At 41.7% G+C, this 22,983-nt stretch overlaps 1 protein-coding gene across 1 annotated transcript; it reads right to left on the minus strand.

Annotated features, from left to right (window-relative positions):
* Window positions 1-1,537: 1,537 nt before the first annotated feature.
* Window positions 1,538-21,732, minus strand: LOC121936865 (sodium/hydrogen exchanger 2-like). The gene is given in 13 exon segments (XM_042479533.1): window positions 1,538-1,968; window positions 2,538-2,604; window positions 8,056-8,190; window positions 8,837-8,948; window positions 9,516-9,680; window positions 11,058-11,128; window positions 12,308-12,397; window positions 15,880-16,076; window positions 16,467-16,684; window positions 17,592-17,725; window positions 17,727-17,843; window positions 18,531-18,994; window positions 21,560-21,732. Coding segments are annotated over 13 exon segments (2,067 nt in total). The 5' UTR covers window positions 21,717-21,732; the 3' UTR covers window positions 1,538-1,828.
* Between the last annotated feature and the right edge of the window lie 1,251 nt (window positions 21,733-22,983).

Genomic DNA, 22,983 nt, shown 5'->3' on the forward strand with positions numbered 1-22,983 from the left:
ATATTCAGGGGTAGCCATGTTGGTCATGTAGCAAAGTACAATAACATCCAAAATCCACAAAGCAGTGATACCTTTGTTGGCGAACCAAAAATGCACCAATACATGTTGCAAGCTTTTGAAGCTCCACTGGCTTCTTCATCAGACAAAGATGTTAAAAATCATACAGGAGGGAGAGCAATATGACGGGTGTTAGTCACAACCCTGCATTTTGAAGATGTAGCTGTTCTCATGCCGATTAATCCTCTGTTGTCCCAGTTTTTCATCTGATTTTAAAATATCCTGGTTTCTCTCTCCTCCTCCTTTTCTCCCCCCTTGTCCTCCGCTTACTTCAGTTGCTGCAAACTGAGTTCAAAGTGCAAAAATAGTAGACACTCAGTTAACTCAGCAGGGAGGGAGTTAAGAGGGAGCAAAATCTTCCCAGTAAGGAAGAGCAAAAACAAACTGCTGCAGCCACTCTTCTTGACCGATAACATTTGCCACCTTGACCACTCTCTGATATTGCTTGCAACCCTATACCCGGCACATTGCTTTGCTGAATGAATGGCTTGAGAATGATAGATATTGGATACTTGTGAACTTTTGATCATATTTGTGTTTATTTACAGGTATACAAGTTGCACATAGATGGGAGCACATCTTAACACTTACAAGTAAATCTGACTGCCTCATGTCCAACCCCTGACCAATATTTAATGCTGATCTCCCCAGTTCTGGTCTTAAAAACTAACCATTATGCCACAGTGATCTGCGCATGATGTTTGGCAGATGGTGAGCTTCACCTAGCTGCAATGTAGCAGCACTGTAATCAGAAAAATCTGAAGAAACAATAGGTGTGATAGATATGCTAGAGGTATAATAATAATATTAGGTATTATGGCAATAGCGTTATTGATTTCCATATAGACTCAAGCATTCCTTCTCACTGTAATTCCATTTCTAATACGTACCTGTACACAAAATACAGCTAATAATAATAATAATAATAATAATAATAATAATAATAATAATAGATTCTCATTTTACACAAAAATGTACACACAAATATTTACACAAATGGCTCTTCCTGTTAATGGAAAGCTACTGAAGTTCTCCATTCGGAATATTCCAGCTTGTGAATCAAAGCAGGTCTATAGGTTGGACCTTGGTTGCCCCAGAGGTTTTAGGAACACATCCCAGCAGACCTCAAAACTGAACAATTTTCTGATCCCAAAGTCATTGATGGAACAATGTCCTTGATCTCATAGGGCCGGTATGAGAATCATTCAGCTCTTCAAATATTGCTGGACTGCAACTCTCAGTATTGCCCACAGTTGGCTACATTGGTTAGGGCTCCTTCGATTTGCGAATTCGCTAGTTCAGTGAAGTTACGTGAATTCGAATTGTGTTCAAACTGACTTCTCATTGCCCGAAAGTAGCTTGCCATTGCCCAAAATTGCATGTGGTAGTCTATTACGCAATAACGTGAAACCCCATGATTGCATTCGGACTTACTTCCCATTGCCCGAAAATAGCTTGCCATTGCCCAAAATTGTGTGTGATCACCTCTAACGCAATAATGTTAAACCCCATGATTACGTTTGGATTGCCATTGGATTATACTTCTAATTTCCTTTCTCTGATAACGTCCAGAGTTTAAATATGCTCTATGTACATATTTACAAAATGATTTTAATGAACTGTACATTGAACCCAGAAGATCTGGATTGAAAATAAGAATTGTCAAAGCATTTGAAATATTGTTTTCTACAGAATCAAGAAAGAAAGATAGAAATATACAGATATAGATACAAACAAATGGAAAAAAAGAAATAGCCGAGAAAACGTGATGTTACTTTTCCTCTGAAATTGGACTTTCACCAATGTCTTCCTTGTTCGCCCACTGTGTGGTATCTGACTGCAGAGGGATGATAAATCCAACTGATCTTGACCGGTTAGATTTTACGTTTGGTGCTTTCTTGGAATGCTTAACTGCAGAAGGAATAAAAAATGGCACAGGTGGATCACCTTGTGTTGTTCAGAGACACAGACATGTTAGTAAACTGTGTGAAAGAAGGTGTAGCATAAGCTTGGTCTGCTTCCTCAAATGCATCGAGAAAGTAGACCAAATCTATGAAAGCTTATGCTACAACGTCTCGCACACAGTTAGCCTCAAAGGTGCTATAAGATCCTGTTGCAACTTGTGTTGTTGGTAATCAAAGAAAGCAAGTGGGAATCCGAACAAAATTTCAACAACAACAGCATCAACCGATAGCATTTGGATTTTAGCGAGGAACCTTCTCCAGGTTCCTATCAAATAACATTTTGACAGCTAGGATCTCTTGCATCATAAACCTGAAGACTTCTGTCATCTGTTATATGTGAACATTCTCCTATTTATTTACTTTAGGGATGCATTAAGTTGTTTGCTTTTAAATCTTGACACTACAGATTTGTAAAGTGTTTGTGGTGCTTAATTTATTCACTTGATATTATACAACTCAACCTATCTGTCAGTTTCTTGATTTCTGATTAATAGCGCACAGAGTTTTCCAATTTACCTGTAAGAGACCTGGACAATTTGGGCTTGAAGTTTGTCCCTCCGTCCAATGAATAGGAATCCTCCTTCTGTGATGAAAAAAAAGAACATCATGTAACAATGTAGAAATAATGTGCTCATGTTGTATCCAAAATAATGTGGGCTGGCCTTTGGGAAGAACTTTCAGTGTTTAAAAATGGGTGTCTGGTTCAAACCAACTGCTAGTCCCAACTAGAGTCGCCCATAAAATCAAGTACATTTATAAGTGATATATATTATGTGCTCTCTAAACAGTTTGCAGTGTATAAGCCAATTGCCCACAACAAACTGGGTACTCATTTTACCAACCTACGAAAGGATGGAAGTCAACCTGGGAGCCCTCCTCTAGGGTCAAACATACAACGTTGTGGCTGACATTTAATCACTGCGCCACCAGGGCTCCTTAGGCAAATCTATCATGGGGTTTCCTTGGCAAGATTTGCTCTGGCATTTACAGAAGCTTATGTAAATTGACATCCCAGTCCATTATAAGAGATGGATACTGGATTGGGTGAAGGAGGTCCACTCAGCTTCCAGTCAGGGTTTAAGGAAGAAGATGTTTCCTGCGACAATCAGAAGCAGGACTCCATCACAAGTCTTTGGAGATTATCACACAGGGAATGGGATATGGATGGGATCGCTCCCTCGTCCTTCTCCCATTCATGACCCCAATCTGCTATCCGGAGCATGCTAGTGAAAATGTTCACATGAAACACCTTCACATAACATCGCACTGATCCCATCAGTGAAGTATAATTGTATTAACGGGTTCTTCCATTAATACAAATGACAGCAAATGACAGGACAATTCCATTTCATTCACGGCTGAATGACAGGATCAACGCGATGGGATATGAAAGCCTTCCGCACAATCACTCTCACTAGCGCTTCCTGGACAGTTGAATGTCAGGATCAGTGTGATACGATGTGAAAGTGTTGCATGTGAACACTTTCACTAGTGCTTCCCGGATGGGTCAATGACAGGTTAGGTGTGAAAGTCCTTCCCATGATCAGGTGGGATGGGACAAGGACATCCCGTCCCCCATGTGATATTCTCCTTTGTTGCAGCCTCTATAGACCCTGGATGGCCACTGGGACTAGGTTACAGGAAAAGTTAACTCAGGGATCATGGTCCATTTTAGCCAATGGGAGGTGCAAAAGTGGAAAGAACCAATTGGCTCTGACATTCACAGGGTACTAGCCAATGGAAAGTGAGAAGGCGGAGAGACCAATTTAGCCCTGACTCCCAATTAGGTTCTGTTAGCCAATGGGAAAGGAGAAAGGGAAAAGAGGAGGAGCTTCCAGGGGTTATTAAGAGAGGGAGGTCAGTAGGGTTAGCAGGTGGTTAATAGGTTTGACTGATGGAATGACTCCTGAGTTAAGACTGTAGAGAACTAGGGATTGTCTACATAGATGGGTTAAGTTTTAGTTCTTTTGGAAAGGGATTGGGAGACAGGGATGGCAGTGGGGGGGTATATTGTTATATTTATTTATATCCAGATTTCCCCCCCCAAAAAAAATTGGAACACAAAGCAGATTACAAATTAAAAGAACAATACAATTAACTATATGCAGATGTGAGCGTTAAAACAGAATACAACTAGCACCGTGTTAAAACACTTCAATTGTTCAAAGAATAAAATGCAATTAAAAAGATAAAAGTGCTTCAAAACAGTACATATTAAAATGAAAATATTAAAACCATAGAAATGAAGTATATACAAACCCTTAAACAACTTCAAAACCAGCATTACATAACATTAAGGGCCCAGACTCAACTGTTTGTAAAGACCTGGCAGCACAAGGAGAAGGATGAAATACCATCCTCCTTGCGCTCCAGTTTGGAAGCTGAATGGACCTCCTTCAGCTGTTCTAGTAGCTGTCTCTTAAACTGGACTGGGGAGGGTTAATCCAGGTGATATTACTTCCTTACAACTCCTTAAATGATCTAGGATCCTGGTGAATAATCTTCAAATAGACCACCATGGCTAGAAAGGACATTAACATGACTGAAATACAAAGGCCCCATTCATGCTATGAAAATAATCCGGGTTGAATCGTTGTTGTTCACACACTTGGTGCACTTTTGTGGAGGGCTGGCAAAAAACCCACATAACCCAAGATATTCACTACCATTTTTCCCCCCACATTTCTCTGAAAGATCTGTATTGATCCGCATCTTCAGCAGTGTGAATAAGCTTCTGAATCGATTTGGATCGCTCTGTATCATTCAAGGGAATGAAGGTGGCTCCATTTTATCCCAAAACAATGGCATGTGTGAATAATAAAGAGGTTACAATCACTCGTAGAGATTTGCGAACCCAAAACAAAATGGGAACAACAAACCCAATATGCATTAGCCTGGTGATCCACATCTCTCCAGGACAAAACAATGAGTGCGAATGGCCCCAAAGACAGCTCCAGATAGGATTCCTGCTTCCAGAAGAGGGCTGAATTCGACAGCCTGTGAAGTCTCTTCCAACTCTAATCTTCTACTATTTTCTGAAGATTGCTGTTAAGCCGACTGTATAAACAGCCATCTGTAATTCTCCCAAACACCCATTTGTTTTCAATTTTTTTCCAAGATAAGACCGAAGTTAAAGAACCCGCCAAACCCACACATCACAGCTTAAGAGGAGAGGGAAGCGATGTGGACAGACCATTTGTTTTTCTTTTCTTCCGTTGATGTACAAAGTTGAATCTACCTTAGACACAGTTGCCCAACGTAATCTGGAAAGCAGGAAACCTGCCAGCTGAGCAAAGCAGAACAGAATTTGGCCTGTTTATACAGAGAGGACTCTTGGCTCCGAGACAAGGAGCTCTTGGAGGGTTTGCTAGGTAGAGACTCCGGCTAATAATGAGCGCTCCGTCCTTTTGCTAAAATGCTAATCTTCATTCCTAGAGAACTCCTGCTCACAGACAGAAAACCTGGTGTGTTTCTAAAGCAGAGAGTCAGCTTCTGATGGAGGTGCGATCTGGCAACAAGACCCCGAAAGCCTAGCCTGCCAACTAACTCTGGATATCTCCCAATTCAGCTTTCCAGGTTGTTTTGTTGCTTTTCCCCGGTAACAAGGGACCTCATGCTCTTTGTCCATTGTTTTCCAATGCCTCCGCAATTGCAGCAACAATAAGGGTTCATAGTTGTACAGCAGCTGAATGACTCCTGAGAAGGTCATCCAAAAGATGTTCCCTAAAGGACTCTATAGAGATGCAACAGTGAAAAACAGAAGGTGCTTTACAGAGGTAGAAATCTTTCCAAATGGGTTTAAAACCTTGTTCCAGAGTAGCAAACATTTCTTAACTCTCTGTCTGTCTGTCTATTTTCTGGGCAAGATGAAAAGGTTATCAAGGCCACTGAAGGTTATGAGAAGGTTCTGAAGGGCATTTGTGTAGGTTTCGTGTCAAATTCCATTAGACGTTCAATGTGGAAAAATAAGAATTAAACATCTGAAGTTTGCATTTGATTCAGTCTGCCAGTGCTTCCCAAATGTTGGTCCTCTAGATGTTTTGAACTCTAGCTGAGTCTTCTGGGAGCTGAAGTCCAAAAGACCAAATTCTGGGCATCAACTTGGAAGACTCACATTGGCAAAACTTTGCATTATTATTATTATTATTATTATTATTATTATTATTATTAAGAGAGTGTGCTATCTCAGTGTAAGGAGTGATAGCGAAGTGCTCAGCTGTGAAAACTCTTTTTCTCTCTCATTCTTCAAAAGACACAAGGCTTTTATTTTTCTAGAAGCAAAGAATTCCCCAGCGGAGGAGCAATATTATCTCCTTAAACGTAGGGCTAAAACAGATGTGACACAGACTATCAGTAATTGGATCTCTCTCCTGTTTTGGAGGGTGAGGGCACAGAGCATGAGCCCAAGGGGAAGCAAGGTTCATTCCCATCATGATGATTTATATCGAAAGATCCCAAAGCAGCCAGTAGCTTTCAACTCTGGTCCCCTTGTGTGCTGTATAGGGATAATAAACCAACCCAAAGCAAAAACTTCCAGAGTCCTGAGATATCAAGCATCATTGCTCACTAGCTATTCAAGAGCAAGGATTCAACAATGTGGCTTCCATGGGCATGTCTACGTGCGCCAAACAAGCCAATTTTCCCCATCCCCATGTCACCATGTGAAGACAAAGTGACTCCAAAAGCTCCAAAACCTTGGGCAAGTCGCGCTCTCCTAGCCTGTGATGGCAAAGGCAAACTCCCTCTGAACAAAGCTTGCCAAGAAAACCCTATGATTTGCCTTAGGGTTGTCATATGTTGCTTTGAGCGACTTGAAGGTATACAACAACAAAAAATAAAATGCAAATACAAGGCAAATTCTTATATCCCATTCTTCTTACCTTTTTACTGGCTACTCCTCTCTATTAGATTGGTTTGTTACATCATAATTTGCATCTATTTTCCCATAATTTTCCAATATTTCCTTTTCTTTTGATCGTGTAAATATAATTGTAATGGCACCATCGTGTGGTCAAATGAAGAACACAGTTGTGCAAGGCACAACACCTTAAGAAGAGTTATGAAGAATTTTCTATTCGGATGGGAATAGAATCAGAATGTTCTGATTTGGGGAGGAGGCGGGAAAACTGGTAATCTATGCTGTACAAATCAGTCACTAAATTGTATTTGTTTGCATTTTCTTCCAGTCTATGCATCCTTAACCATTTGCATTTTTTAAAATCTATATGCTAGTTTCTGGATATATAAATACACAGTTGTAAGATGTGAGCCAGATGTGCACATTTGGGATGCAAGGTACACTTTGTCTTGCAACAAGACCCGGGCAATTTCAGCAAGACTATCAAAACCCCTTAAATTTATTACTGTTTCTTATCCCAATATATGGGTCATGTGTGCAGGGAGTGAGCAATTGGCTCTCCCTCATAAGCCCCCAAATTGCATCTTGCTTCTCCATGACCATCTCAAGCCACTATTCCACTTCTTATTCCTGTTATTTAAAATGAAATACAACAAAGTAGACTAGTGCTACTCAAAGTGGTGGTCCCTGGACTAGTGCCAATCTCCAAGCCATTGGCCACTGGGCCCTGGTGATGGGCACAAATATGATGACAATCTCTGACACATCAGATAGGCTGGGTATAGACCATCAAGGTGGACCTTGTCCTAAAACAGTGTGTGATATCGGTAAACCACAGTCCAAGGAGTCTCCTGTGAAACCATGGAATGGATGTGGTTGATCATGAGAATATCCCTTACCACCTTAGATGGTTGCCATGGGTAAACTTGGCATCTAGTGGGGATGAACGTTTTCGTCCAAACTTACAAGTTTCTGAACTCTATCCTCAAAATGTGCTCAGATCCTTGGATAGCTCTTTCAAAGCTATTCAAAACCAGCCATCCTATTGACATGGGACCTGCCAGCCTTCCACGGATTGGCAGACACAATTTAGACAAGGACCTTGGAAGTGAAGAAGATAGAGTCAACATTTACTTATCTCAGTCTGATGCCCTCATTGCCTGTCCTCATACATACCTCCTTGCTCAAGTGATCCGAGTCGCTGCTGTTCATGTGGATCTGCCAGCTCTTGTGTCTGAGGATCAAAATCTGCTTGGCTTGTTCTACAGGTTCGGTTTCTCCAGGAAGAGTATGCCTATTATATGCCGGCACCTGGTTACATGTAAAGCAAGCAAGATAGCAGAGGGGTTGGTTATTCATATTCTTCTTATTATTGTTGTTATACAACCACTATCGTTTGTGTACATCTCTAATATAGACTATGGGTGGCATCCTGCTAGTGACATACAAGCATTTGAGAATAACTTACATGGGTATATGTCACTTTTTGGGTGGGCTATTCTGCAAACCACCCAAAACTCACTTGTATACACACACATACTTGGGAAAAGGCAATTCAGTCTGGTCTCTGAGGGTAAGAAATGTCTTTCCTCTTTCTCCTTCATCAAGCCAAGACCACCTCTTTCTTGTTTTCTGAATTGCCTCCCCCTTTTCTTTTCCCCACCAGTAAGCAGCAAATCCCTCCTGGGACCTGCCAGCTACTGGCTGCGGAAATAGACTAATTCCATTTTAATGCTGACTTTTAAAAAATGTTTTTAACTAACGGTACATTGTAATAATTTTCATTTATAAGCCTTGTGTCCCTTGTGGGGAAAGGATGATGCATAAAGAGGGGAGGTGTTGCCACCAATGGTAAGGGACTGGGGGAGACTATATCGTCCAGAGGGCTTTAGGCTTTAGCGTGCCAAAGGTTACGTTGTCAAGTTGCTGCCTGTGCTGGGGAGGAAAAAGCTCTTACCGTTCTCCTTGTTCTGTAAAGGTTCCTCTCCAATATCTTTTGGATATCATCCACCATGTCTAGGCTGAGACTCTCCGAGTCATTGACTGTGGTGACAGGATTGTCCCTGTTGCTGTGCAAGGGGAAAGACAGAAAGGTTAGCAAAAATGGTAGCCATATTTATAATGCTGTTTCTTGTGCAGAAAACACTGCAAGTCTTTTGTAAATGTCACCGATCCAAAACACACTGCAGAAATTATCCAGTTTGAGACTGCTTTAACTGCCCTGGCTCAGTGCTAGGGAATCCTGGGCACTGTAGTTTGTTGTGGCACTCTCAGCCTCAGAGGATGGCAATGGAAAACCCTCTGTGAAGAAACTTGCCAAGAAAAACGCCATGATAGGTTTGCCTTAGGGTCACCATAAATTGGAAGTGACTTGGAGGCACACAAAACAGCAAGAACAAGGGCTTTATAGATCATAACTAGGATTTTCTGGTGTGGTTCCCTGAATGATAGTATTAGAGCTCTCTAAAAGAGAACTCTAAATACCACATGGAACTATACATTCCAGAATTCCATAGGAGGAAGCCATGGCAATATACATGGTGTCAAAACTGGATAGTGTAACTGGATAGGGTGAGTACACATTCAGCATAGTACAGTTTCATGGATTCAGTGAAGAAACAACCAAAGGCACATACAGCAGTGAGTTTTGGGATGGCCCACAGATGAGTTGCCCTGCTTCTGCAAGTTCAATGGCATGTTTCCGCTCCAGTTTCTCATAGAGTAGCACAATGCTTGACTTGGGTTGCACATATTCCCGGAGCAAAAACTTCTGGAGGTATTTGCTGTTGAGATATTGTAACCTGTCCAAAGAAAAAAAAAACAAATGAGGCTTCAGGATTCTTTGGGTAAAGAGATCAAGATTTTCTCCTGTTACTTTCTTGCTTAAACCCCATGGAGAGAGCATTCAGGATCAGGCTGGCCTGGGCCTAAGGAAGTAAAGAGAACCTTTTGGGCAATGGTAATATAACCGAACACTGCTGAGATTTCAAATCATCCAAAGACTGGAGGCTTCTGTGTCATTAGGGCAGTAACTTTGTTCCAGATCATAGAATGAGTTTTAAATAAGCTTCCCAAAGAGTAGAATTATTGCTCCACCACTGATACAGATCCTGAGCTTTTTCCATTCTTATATTTGCACAACCTATGGCCAGTGATATAGTTGATACAGGGTTCAAAAAGTTGACACTCTGTGGCTCCATCCTACAAAATCCTGGGATTTGTCCTTTTGTGAGGCACCAGCACTCTTTGGCTAAACAGAAGGATAAACACCTTGTAAAACTACAAATCCCAGGATTCCACAGGATCGAGCTACAGCACTTAAAGTGGTGTCAAACTGCACTGTTTCTACAGTGTAGATGCACCGTCAGACTGCTGTTTTAAAGCCTCCGGCACCCCAGTGATGGGAGTCATCACCACTAACCCCAAAGCACTACCGGATTTACAACCACAACTCACAACCTGCCCTCCCTACTAACTGGAGGGGGGGTGTTTTGATGAAATTGGAACCACTTTTTGGTCACCTATGGTTTGTTGAAATGGCATTAGTGCAACTCACCAGGGGAGGGGGGGGGTAAAGTGCCAAAAAAAATTGGACCCTCACCCCAGTGCAGTTGTCTAGACTTTAGGTTTTTCCTCACTATACACTTATAGCACTGTGACCCCACATTAACTATCCTGGTTCCATCCTATGGAATCCTGGGATTTGCCATTCAGAGAGGAGGTATTTTGAATGATAAAGCCTGGGTTTCCGCAAGATACAGCCATGACAGTTAAAGTGGAATCATAGCACTATAAATATGTAGTGTGAAAGGGCCCCCCTTAACACTAAACATTATGTCAAATCCACAAGTCAATCCTTTCCCTGGTTCATTCTTTGCGGGGGTAACCATAAACTACATTCTCAGGCCCAGGAGGTCTCCTGCTCCTAGCAATGGTGAAAACCTTTCCTGTAGTTCCCAAATATTCCAGTCCTACCTTTGTGCTTAAAGAAATCAAAGAAAGGGGAAAGCTGTCTCTTTTTGTTAGGAAACAACAATTATCTGCTTTGTGTCATGAGGAGGAACCGTGCTGTTTGCCATCCCTAGAGGGAACTTTATGCAAACAAAAAATCAGACTTGCAAGTTGTTGTTTTTCCCCCTTTGCACATGTAGAGACTTGTATTTTTAGCAAATCCTTACTTGTCTTTCCAATAATACTGTCCCCAGTGTCCTGATATATCTTCTATGCCAGCCAACAAATGATCCAAGAACTAAACAGAGGAAAGGAGAGAGAGAAAGAGAGAAGGATTTGCTATACATGGTTGTACTGTTGTTGTACACAAAGGATGAACTCTGGGAGATAGCATCAGAAGCCCACAGACAAAACAACGGCACATTTTTGGCAAGGAGCACACTGCACCAGTCAAAAAAATGGTTTTGCATAATTTCTTGCATAATTTCTTATTTACTATTACAGGTGTTGTTGTTGTTGTTCTAAGCCACCTTACCAGGGGCCCAGTCACATGACAGTTATAGTGCTATTATTCCACTTTAAATGCCATGGTTCCATCTTAGGGAATTCTGGGACTAATAGTTGGGTAAGGCACTAGAGCTCTCTGGCATAGAAGTCCAAATGCCCTTCCTTATACCGCCAATGCCAGGATTCCATAGGATGGATCCATGGCAGATAAAGTAGAATAATAGCATTATAATTTTATAGTGTGAATGGGCCCCTAGTTTTCTAGATCCGTTGCTCCAAATGACAGCCCAGGTAGATGTGACAGCTAGGAGTGCTTACTATCAGCTTCAGCTGATATGCCAGCTGTGCCCCTTCCTAGGATTGGAGGGCCTAAAACAGTAGTGTATGCTCTGGCAACCTCAAGGCTGGATTTTTACAATGCATTCTCCATTGGGCTACCTCTGTACCAAGTTCAATTAGTTCAAATCACAGCAGCCAGGTTGGTTATGAATAAATAAAAATAAGTAAAACGTTGATTTATATCCCGCTATTCTACCATAGGGCAATCAGAGCGGCTTACAGTATAAAAACATCCGATACACAATACAATATATCCTAAACCCCCGCCCTTAAAAAAGAATTAAACATATTATTATTAAAAATCACTCTATTAAAATAAAGTGTTAAAACCAACAACTAACAGGTGAGTGGTCGCCTAATATAAAATATGCAGCGTAGACGGGGGGTTCTTTCATGTTGGTTGAAAACTATTCCAGAAAGGCCTGCCGGAAGAGATTCATCTTGATAGTGTTTTTTTAAGCTATCCAGGTCGGTGATTTCATGGAATAGTCCTCTCTTTGCTGTCCTTCCACCAACATTTTTATTCAGACAAGCTTTTTTATTATTTTTGGTGGAAGTAGATGCTTCCCTCCAAGAGCACTAATGAAGCCCCTCAACTTTTCAGTTGCCTACCTTTGCTATGGAGACTTACCCGGATATGAATTTGTTCTCCAACAGTAGGAGCACTTTCTTGTTTTCTGGTGACATCCAGCAAGTCAACAAGGGGACGAATGGTCATACCCTGTGGTACACAATAAGAGTTAGGTACCCATTAGGAAGAGAATGTACTCATTTAATACAAAATGTATTTTAATCACACAACATATCATATCCTCTGTGTCTGGTGTTCAAGTGTGAGTATCAATCATTACTTAATTAACATGGAACTACCCAACGTATCTGGACAACATCAGGTTGGAGAAGGTTGGCGTTCACTGGTCCTGAACTCCATTTGCTTTGAGAAGCATCCTGGAATGGACCTGAATGTTTCTCTTCATCCCCTGGATCCATGTCCAGCTTCCTAGCAAGACACTGATCCTATCAGAGAGCGCATGGAATGACACCACACTTGGCAGCCAATTTCCCTATTTAAGTATAGTACATAAAATATATACATAAAGAATAATGCTATAGCTCCATCCAAGCAGCTCTTTGCAAGAGTCTGCTCCTAGTGAACTGATCCTATAGCAACTTTTATTACTTCTCCCAGTACTGACCCTTGAAAATTAAAAATGTGAGGCCCAGTTGGAATCAAAGATTTAGTTTAACCACAAGATGGCAATAGAAGGCCAAAAAAGGCCCCTGTTTCATACACTTCTCCTTCTCGGTCATCCCTGGAAGGAAATCATGCCATAAACATGCATCACTTGAGTAAAGTTCGTAGACCAGAAATCCACAAATATGGCTGCCAGTGGCACCCAGAGATAGATCAATGGGGAAAGCTTGTAGCACAATCTGCCATGGGTGTGATCAACTTTTTAAAAGCCAGCAGCAGCACACCAAATGTGTGTTCTGGAAACGTCCACAGAGAATTGTGTGCCTTTTGGGTTGGCCTAACAGAGGTACCACAATATGGACACAGATACAAAGGCTGCCAGTTTCAAAATAGTACCAGGGTATATCCCATTGGGGGATTTAGCATCTTTGTCTGCACTGCAGAAATAATGCAATTTGACACTGCTTTAAGTGCCATGGTTCAATACTATGGAATCCTGCTACTTTGCTGGGGCACCAGTGTTTGCTGATAGAAAAGGCTAAATAGCTTGCATTATTTCAGCAGAGTGGATGCAGTCTGTATCAAGAGCTGAAGAAAAGTAGCCCCAAAAAGAGGAGCTGTGTCACAAAGACAGAGAAAAAAAGGGGACGGAAATATGCATCAAACTTGCATCTGCTGATTTATAGATGCAAATAAGGCTAAACATAAGTCAAGAGTGTGGTGAGAGGACAAAAAAGCCAATGCAATTCTGAGGTACATCGACAAAAATACAACACACACATTGAGGAAAGCAGTAGTGCTGCTCTATTCTGTTTTGGTCAGAACTCATAATTCCAGTTCTGGGAACCACAATTCAAGAAGACTATTGACAAGCTGGAGCATGTCCAAAACAGGACAACCAAATCAGTGGTAGGTCCGGAAACTTATGAGAAATGAGTTGAGGAGCTGCTATGTTTAGTTTGGAGAAGAGAAGACTGAGAGGTGACATGATAACTATATTTAAGTATCTGAACAGATGTCCTAGATAAGATAGAAGAAGCTTGTTCTCTCCTGCTCCAGAGAGTAGAATACGAACCAATGGATTCAAATTGCAAGGCAAGTGATTCCACCTAAACATCAGGAAGAACTTCTTTACTGTAAGAACTGTTTGATAGTTGTGGAATGGACTCCCTCAAAGGATTATTGTGGTATCTCCATTCAGAACAGGAAAGCAAATCAGAACAAAGCTATGGAAAGCTCATTTTGGGGGGCACTACTATCATTCTAAGACACCCCCCCCCAGCACCGTAGGCCAAAAAAGGAACTTTCCCAAGCTTTGAAAGAGAGCTGACCATTGCTTGCCACCTTTATAGCTTCATGAGTCCTGAAGACAGTAATAGGGATGTAAAACTCAACGCCATTCGAAACTGATTTTCCCCAAATGGCACTGAAGTGTGTGTGTGTATCTGACTGTCTTGTGACTTGGAGAGGGGGCCACTTATGGGAAGCAGCTGTGTTACGGATCGCTCTGTTCCAGTAACCTCTGTTCTGGCTGATTTTACATTTTTTCCATTACTATGTTAGAGCTATGAAGTTTCTTTCTTTCAGTTTTATTTCGCATTATGTTGAGGTGGCCGATCTCTGTACTTGTGAGCAACTCATGGTTAGAAGGAGGGAGCATATCTGATCATTCTGGGGATGAAGCAGAACATGCGCACACTCTGACATGCTCAAACCATGTTGAGAACCACAAAAAAACCATCCTGGGGGCCGCTTCCCAATTTAAAGGGTGAATTAAATATATATTATATAATAATATACTAATTGTATTTCTTACTCGCCTCTCCTCACGGCTCAAGGCAGGTTACTACATAGTTAAAACTATGCTACTTTTGGAGGCTTCTCTGCAAGAGGCAGACCACCATTTTCTGGGAGGAAATGGGGCAGTTTGAGGACTTGGGGCTCCACAGTCAAGAGAAGAAACAAGCCTTCAAGTCCTTATCAATGGCTATAGTTTATACTGTACATTTAAAAAGTTTTCGATTAGCCTATTTTGTAAAAAAGAAGAAGGGAAAAAAGCCTGTTGTGTAAAAAGCTTTTCACAAAACAGGATAATCAAAAACCTTTTTAAAGGAAAATATATATAACCACCAGTAAGCGCGTGAAAACTTGTTTCTTCATTCTGTTTGGAGATGTTAGAAGTGCTTTCCTGTACTGGCTTTTGTGGAGGAGTTGAGGGAAACAAAAATACCTTTGGGACCTACAGTACGTGTGTCTTCCAAGGCAACACTTCACACATCCCTGTTTTAATATTGACAACAATGCTCTCTGAAACCCTCTGAGCGTGGAGTTCCCATCTCTGATGCAGAAAGTCTCTTTTAAAATATATTGTATTACCCTCATATTAGTTAATCTCAGTCTTAAAGGTATGACAGGTGGAGCCTCCCTTATCCAGAGTCCCGAAATGCAAAATATTCCAGAAAACCGACACTTTTTTCACGGGTGGCTGAGACAGTGACATCTTTGCTTTCTGATGGTTCAATTGATGCAAACTTTGTTTTATGCACAAACATTATTTTTAAAATAATGTACAAAATTGCCTTCAGGCTATACATATAAGGTGCATATGACATATAAATGAATTTCATGTTTAGACTTGGGTCCCATCGCCAAGGTACAGTGGGCCCTTGGTATCAACTGGGGTTTAGCTTTGGATACCAAAACCCCTGGATGTTTAAGTCTCATTAATACAAAATGTAAAATGGTGTCCCTTATACAAAATGTCAAAATATCCATATATGCAAATACATTATTCCAAAATTCCAAAATCCAAACTATTTTGGATTTCAAAATCCAAAGAAATGTGAAATCCAAACCCCTGCTGGTTCCAAGCATTTCGGATATGGGAGCTTCAGCCTGTACTTGATTCCTTCTTTCCCACTCACCTCCTTTTTTATGTTGTGACAGAGGAACTAATATGGGGTATACCGGTCAAAGGGGACCAATGAAAGAAAATGACCAGCACTCACCTGTACGAAAACAGTGAAAAGGATAACCACAGTTGTGGTGGTGATAAAGAGCTTCTTCCTCTGAAAGTCAGGGAGCAAGAAAACCAGGGAGAAGCAGATGGCCCCACGGAGGCCTCCGTAAGCAATAATGAACTGGTCCTTCGGCGTCACGGTATTCACATGCAATCTGTTTATGATGAATGTCAGGACAAGAACTCCTGGAAGAAATGGAACAGGACGGCAAATTCTCAGGCATGAATGAAAAGCCAATGACAAAGATCAAGCTATCATCTCCTCCATAGTTGTCATCAGGATCCTCAACTTCTAACACAGCTCCTGAGGCTGGTGATGCTAACTGAGGAACATGACTATCCCTAAAGCAACATCCCTGTTAGTGTTTCCTACGTCTTTGTGCACTAACGTCCATTGTTAAAACTGGACCTGCAACTTCATTTCTATACACAATGGATTTGTAATTTGAATTGACAATGTCTTTCTTTCAGCTAGTTTCAAAGGTACTACAAGATCTCCTTACGTACTGATTCTGCAGACTAACACAGCTATATCTTTGAATTCTTCCCAAAGATATATTTTAAACTCCTTCCTACCTAATGCTCTCCAAAGGAGACAGAAAATGACTGTGAAGCAAATGTAGGGCCAGCTCCACTCATGGTTGTCACCGATGGTGGAGACCCCGAGGAAGATGAAGATGAGGGTGTCGCTGACGCTGCTCCACATCTTCATAAAGTATTTAATGGTTGTGTGGGACTTCAGAGAGATGTTGGCCTCCACATAACGTTTCATGCCCATTGCGCAAGCGATGATTCTGAAAGAGAGAGAAAACGTGACAGAATGGCTTAGCAGCCCAGTAATTTCCACTTTGAGGTTTGTTTGCTCTTACTGGAGAAAGCCATGGAACTAAGGTTTTATCCACACTGCAGAAATATCCAGACACCACTTTGACTGGAAAGCACTTAAGAGTTTAATACGTGGAACGTAGGAGAAAGCAAAATAGAGAGACAACTCCTCTTGGCAGTCAAAGGTATGGGACGTAAGAGGGACTTGCAAGTTTGACAGTGGTGTCCCACATTGCAAAGAAATGAGTGATGAAAAGCACAGAAGCTAGGAGATGGTGCAGTTGCTTTTTCCTGAGTGTACTGGGAAGGGAAGTACTCTGTCTCCACCTCTCTTCTCCTTGCATTGAGTTAATTGAATGCAAACTACCTTTAGACCTTCAACTCATTTTGCAGCAATTGATGTAAGCTGACAATGAAGGGGAAAGTGGAAGGATGGGGGAGAATGTGGGACATATTAAAAGCAGCTCAAGCAATGGGATGGCAGAGGATTAATCAGGAAAGTATGGATACATGCTCTTCATTAGGGCTTCCAGTTCAAGGATGGGTGCGTACATGTAATATACAACTCAAACACTGCTAAGTTTAGGAGAATGTCACAGTTTTAAATTGCCTAAAACAAACAAAAACTTTCCAAAAAATCAAACAATAATATTATAGCCTGGCTGATTTCATTCGATAGCATCCTCATTTCAGCCTCTTTCTCTAAACACAAGCAATGTGGTTTTGTCCCTAAGCTAATTTTCCAGAAGCTTTTATGCCCGCTCTTCCCAAAGTCCTGGAAAATGTTCAGATATCTTTTGTAGCACACAGGCCTGGTTTGGATCAATATTTAGCCTCGTGCAAGCTTTCAGTATCTGAGTGCCTCCATTTACTTACGCCACAATGCCAGAGAGGTGGAACATTTCTGCTGTGAGATAAGACAAGTAGCTGTAGAGGAAGACAAAAAGGGGCTCGATCACGCGGATGTTGTTGGTAAAGCGGGTGGTGAAGGCAGCTATCATGCCAAAAAAAGAGGCCGACCAGGATCCCACCAATTCCGACCACGAAAAATTTCCCGATTCCTGAAAACACATCTGCCATTGTGATTGATGACATTTCACAGAAGGACCTGAACAGCTTGTATAAGACCTAGGAAGAAAGGGGAGTAAATGCAGGCAGGTGAAATATTGTGATATTTCCAACATTTCTTCCAAATATTCCAACATTTCCCATGTGAAAACTGAGACATGTGAGGCCAAGTGTGGCAAAGGTTATTAATGAGGAAGAACAGACAAGCTAGGAGATGCTGCAGCAGTTTGCTTTTGCCTGAGTCCAGAGGGAAGGACAATATTTCACCACTTTGCCTCTTCCACTACTGAGTGAATTCAGTGCAAACTACTTTGGTACTTTGCAGCACCAGAAATAAGGGAGACAAAAGGGGGAAAGTTGGAGGAGAGAGAAACTGGCACATCTTTTAAAATGTAGGATAACAAAGGATTAATTGGAATTGTCCCTTCCAAATTGGGACACTTAGAAGGTATGTTGCTGGAGCCTTCTAAGCACCGTTTGAATGGCCACCTTCAGGGATGCTTCGGTGATGGATTGTTACACTGGTATGGGATTGGATTAGATGGCACCTGGTCCCATCATCATCACAGGCGTGTTTGGTGACCTTACAGGAAAGAAGTTTCTCTGTGCTTGTTCCTAGGCTGTGGAACTCCCTGCTAAGGATTTCAACAATATTTGCATATTTTTTGGGGGGGGTTGTTCCCAATAAAGGTATATAGATTTTGGATTGTTTTCTCATGGGCCTATCTTTGCTTTTCATATACTCACAACTGTTACAGCATCGTTGAGGAGAGATTCCCCAAATACCAAAATGTGAAGCTTTTCATTGACATGGATCTCTTCGAACACGGATAGTACGGCGACGGGATCCACGGCGGCTATCAAGCTACTGAACAAGAGGTTGTGGAGCAAAGATATATCACTCAGCTGGAAAGTAGCCACTTGGCAAATCCCGTAGAGTGAGAATCCAATCCCAAAGACGTTCCATATCGTCCCCACCACGGCGTATAAGAGGATTGTCCCAATGTTCTCAAAGAAGGGACGGCTGGGCATGAAATAGCCAGCATCCAAGACAATGGGAGGCAAGAGGTAGAGGAAGAAGATATCACTGTCCATAACCGGAGGGGATTTATCGTTGAGGCCGTAAATGATCCCCCCCATGATGAGTCCCACAAAGATCAATAAGCAGCTTTCAGGGACGACAGAAGGTAGTTTTTCAAACAGATGGAAGCCTGCCAAGGGAAGAGGCAACATTACTGGGAAATCCAAGACATTTAAAGAAAACAACTGAACATCTTTGCTCCATTTACTTCGATGTATGTCTTACCATCTCACCAACATTCCCAATGCAATGTGAGTTTCAGACCTGGAAGTTCTGAGTTCATCTGCCTCTGAATTCACTCTATGCATTTAATCCAGGGTGCATCTTCACTGTAGAAATAATGCAGTTTGACACCACTGAAGCAGCCATGGGTCCATGCTACAGAATTCTGGGATTCTGGCACCAGCTCTCTTCAGCAGAAAAGGCTAAAGACCCTGTAAAACTACAGATCTCAGCATTCCATGGGATGCAGCTGTAGCACTTAAAGTGGTGTGAAACTGCATTATTTCCACAGCGTAGATGCGCCCCAGTCACTGTACCTCAGTGTCCACTTTTGCATTCTGGACATAACAATTCTGGTTTACTTTCTAGGTCATTGTAAGGTTTATTTTCAAAAAGATCAAAAAGCAAAATACAATGTTAACTTCATAATAATAATAATAATAATAATAATAATAATAATAATAATAGGATTTATTTATATGCCGCCCAATAACATTCCTTGCAATCACCATCCATTGGTTCTAATGCCTACTGGAGCAACACAAAATAATTTGGATCCATTTTCTACAAGCTAGACCTCCAGGTACCTAAAGGCCACTATATTCTCTTATCCAGGTGAAACATATCCAGTTGTTTCAACCATTCCTTCCAGATCTTAGATTCTCTCACCATTCTGGCCACCTTCTTCTGGATAGTTGTCAATCCCTTTCTGAGAATGCACTTGGATAAATACCTCAGAAGAAAGTCCCACTGAACTTAATGAGGCTTAACATCTAAGCAGGAACAATGGGAATAAGGTTTTCTTGCCTTACTCCATCTTATGGCCTAAATTCAGTTTGACATTAGCTGCATCTGCACTGCAAAAATAATCCAGTTTGGCTATAGAGATTCATTTCCAAAGGAACACAAAGTTACATATTTCATTGGGAGCTCTTATGCCTCTTTGGATTGATCCAAAGTAGCTTTTGGACCTTGGACTTCATGTTTCCTAATAACTACAATTACTTCCATTTTTAAATAGCTGTTCATTAAATACTTAAGAGCTGCTCACTGTGGCCAGCTTGGACTATAGTTTAGAAGAATTGCTATGCTTTTAAAAGAAAGAAAGAGAGACTTTTGCTGATTGTCCATATTTCCAACACTCTTTCGAAAGCCCATAATAGGATATTGCTTTATTAATTATGAAGGATTCTATTTTTAAAGCATGCTGATTAGTCATACTTAAAAGAAGCAGAAAATATAGTATAGCCTTCTGAAGCTGACCCTCAATACATCTGTTCAATGAGATCAGTTAATTTGTGCATCTAAATAATAGATATGAAGGGAGGGGTTAAAACCACTGCTCTCTCATTGGAACAATTTGGCTATTTTACTGTTCTTGAAGGATATCAATTATTTGGACTAGGATGAAAAATGCAGATAGATAATGGACAGGACTCTGGTGCATATACCCAAACCAAACCACAGCCTCAAAGGATTGAGCAGTAGTTCCCAAATTTTGGTCATCAGGAGGTTTTGGACTTCAGCTTCCAGATTCCTGATTGTTGTTGGATGGGGATTCTGGGAGCTGAAGTCCAAAACACCAGGAGGAAAAGGGTTTAGGAACCATTGGGTTAGGGTTTAATCTTGTCCAATGGGCCCTTGTAGTACCACTGAATCACCTTTTGTTGAATAATCCATAGAACTGCAAAACACATGTTTTTACGGCATTGTCATCTAAAGAGTTTTAAACAATGTCACAGAGTTTTAGCCATCAGCTACTTTTTTTCAGGCTCAAAAAACATCTGGGACAAAATTTGTTTCCAAAAAGTTATTGCATTCTGACACAAGTATTCTTTAATGCTCCATCCAACGTCCTTTGTTTATTTATTGGATGTATAGGATTTCCATAAACAAGGAGAGTCCTGCTGGACCAAATAAAGTGATCCCAGCATCCTATTCCCTACAGAGGCATCTGCCAGATGATTGTAGCAAACTTACAAAAATGACTTTCTCTGGAGTCTCTCCTCAGTGGCAGATATAGGGAGGCAATATATCATCAGGTGAGAGCCAAAATGGTGTAGCGGTTTGACTATGATTCTGGAGACCAGGGTTCACCTTGGGTAAGCCACAGTCTCTCAATCTCAGAGGATGGCAATGTCATCTTCACCTCTCTGAAGAAACTTGCCAGGTTCACCTTAGGATTGTCATGAGTTGGAAATGACTTGAAGGCAAACAGTACCAATATATCATAAGGTATACTCCCTCTGAACAATGATGTTCCACATGTCTAGCATGATGTTAATTTGGCTCAGTAAGCAGATTATATAACATCATCAATATCAACAACAACAATGGTTAAAAGTTCTGATAAATCATATACAGCACCAGTAAAATATATATTGCCCACAATGTCCATTTGGAAACCCCTCTTCTAGCCTTAAATAACTTTCCAGTCACTGCCCATCTGGGGCGAGGAAGAGACACAACTTACCTATTTTGGCCAAAGAAGCCAACATGATCCACAAGGTAATTTCAAAGGGTATTTGAACATGATGGTAGTCCAGAGAGAAGAAAACCGGGTGAGCTTGGGACTCATTTGCCTGGATGCTCTCCAGATCCAAATCCAGATCCTCAAGAGACCCCAGCATTGCAGAGTTCTGGAGATCTGCAGCTGCTGGGATAGAGAAGAGGATGCAAGCGGAGGGTCCCAGGAGCCATGATCCTGGCAGTGCCACCTCTCCAAGGATCTGTCTCTCCATTTCCCAGTTGGACCCGTGTTTGTCTGGGGAAGTTCCAGGCTGGCTGGCTGTTGCCCAGCTCTTTGAGCTGCTTCTGCTTGACTGTTCTTCTGGAGGCTGCTCTAGTTAAATGCACCCTGCAGCCTGCTGGAAATGACACAGATGGAGATGCAAGAGGAAAGCAACAACTGGACAGGGCTGGGCTGGTCTGGACAGAGGGAGAACCTAACACAGGACTCCTCACCTTGCTAGGAAAAATGACTGTGTAACTTGGCTGGCACAATTCATTTTAAATCGAATTGAAACAATTCTTTGCTTAAGGATTCCTGCACAAGACCTCTTCAGTTCTTCTGCTATGGAGATATGAGTAAAGGAGCCTCTTCCAGATTCCAAGCCCAGATTCCTCCACTTCTGCAGTCCCAGTGGTTCCAGTTCACTTCATGCCCAGGCATTTGTTTCAGAAACATCATGCGCTGAGAGTCAACTCATGCCTCTATGTTCGACACAAGCCACATAGATTGGCGTAATGTATTTAGGGCTCGCAAGGTCAAAGCGGTGGGACATTTTGATCAGAATGAATGTTCACAACATCCGCCACTCCCCTCAGGCTTTCCTTCTCTGAGTCTAGCTGCAAACATCACAGTCACTGGGGAAAAAAGCGGGCATCCCAGCAGCATTTTGTTGTTTTGAAATACTGTGATGTTACCAAATATTTGGGGGCAACTTGGTTTTTAAATGGTCACTTAAGAGCCCAGACAGACAGGACAAAATAAAGCTGCTTCAGGTCACTTTGGAGGTATGCTGTTTAAATGATGCATGCATCTTAAGAGGCCAGAAGCTGCGCCAAAACCGGGCTCCAATCCTTAGGACTAGAGCTTAGCTTTGGCGTGGCTTCTGCTCTCTTTGGATGCATGCATCATTTAAATAGCATACCTCCAAAGTGACCCGAAGCAACTTTAAAGAGGCTGAGAGCATCCCATTTGCCCAAGGTTACCCAGTGGGTTTCATGGCTGAGCAGGAATCAAACCCTTGTCTCCAGAGTAATAGCCTAACACTCAAACCTCTATACCATGCTGGCTCTTGCCAAACCATAAATACCAGGAATCTATAGGATGCAACCACAGCCAGTAAAGTGTGATCATATTGCTACAACTGTGCAGTGTGAAAGAGACTCCAG

This window comes from Sceloporus undulatus, chromosome 7 (genome assembly GCF_019175285.1).
Source record: "Sceloporus undulatus isolate JIND9_A2432 ecotype Alabama chromosome 7, SceUnd_v1.1, whole genome shotgun sequence".
Taxonomy (NCBI): Eukaryota; Metazoa; Chordata; class Lepidosauria; order Squamata; family Phrynosomatidae; genus Sceloporus; species Sceloporus undulatus.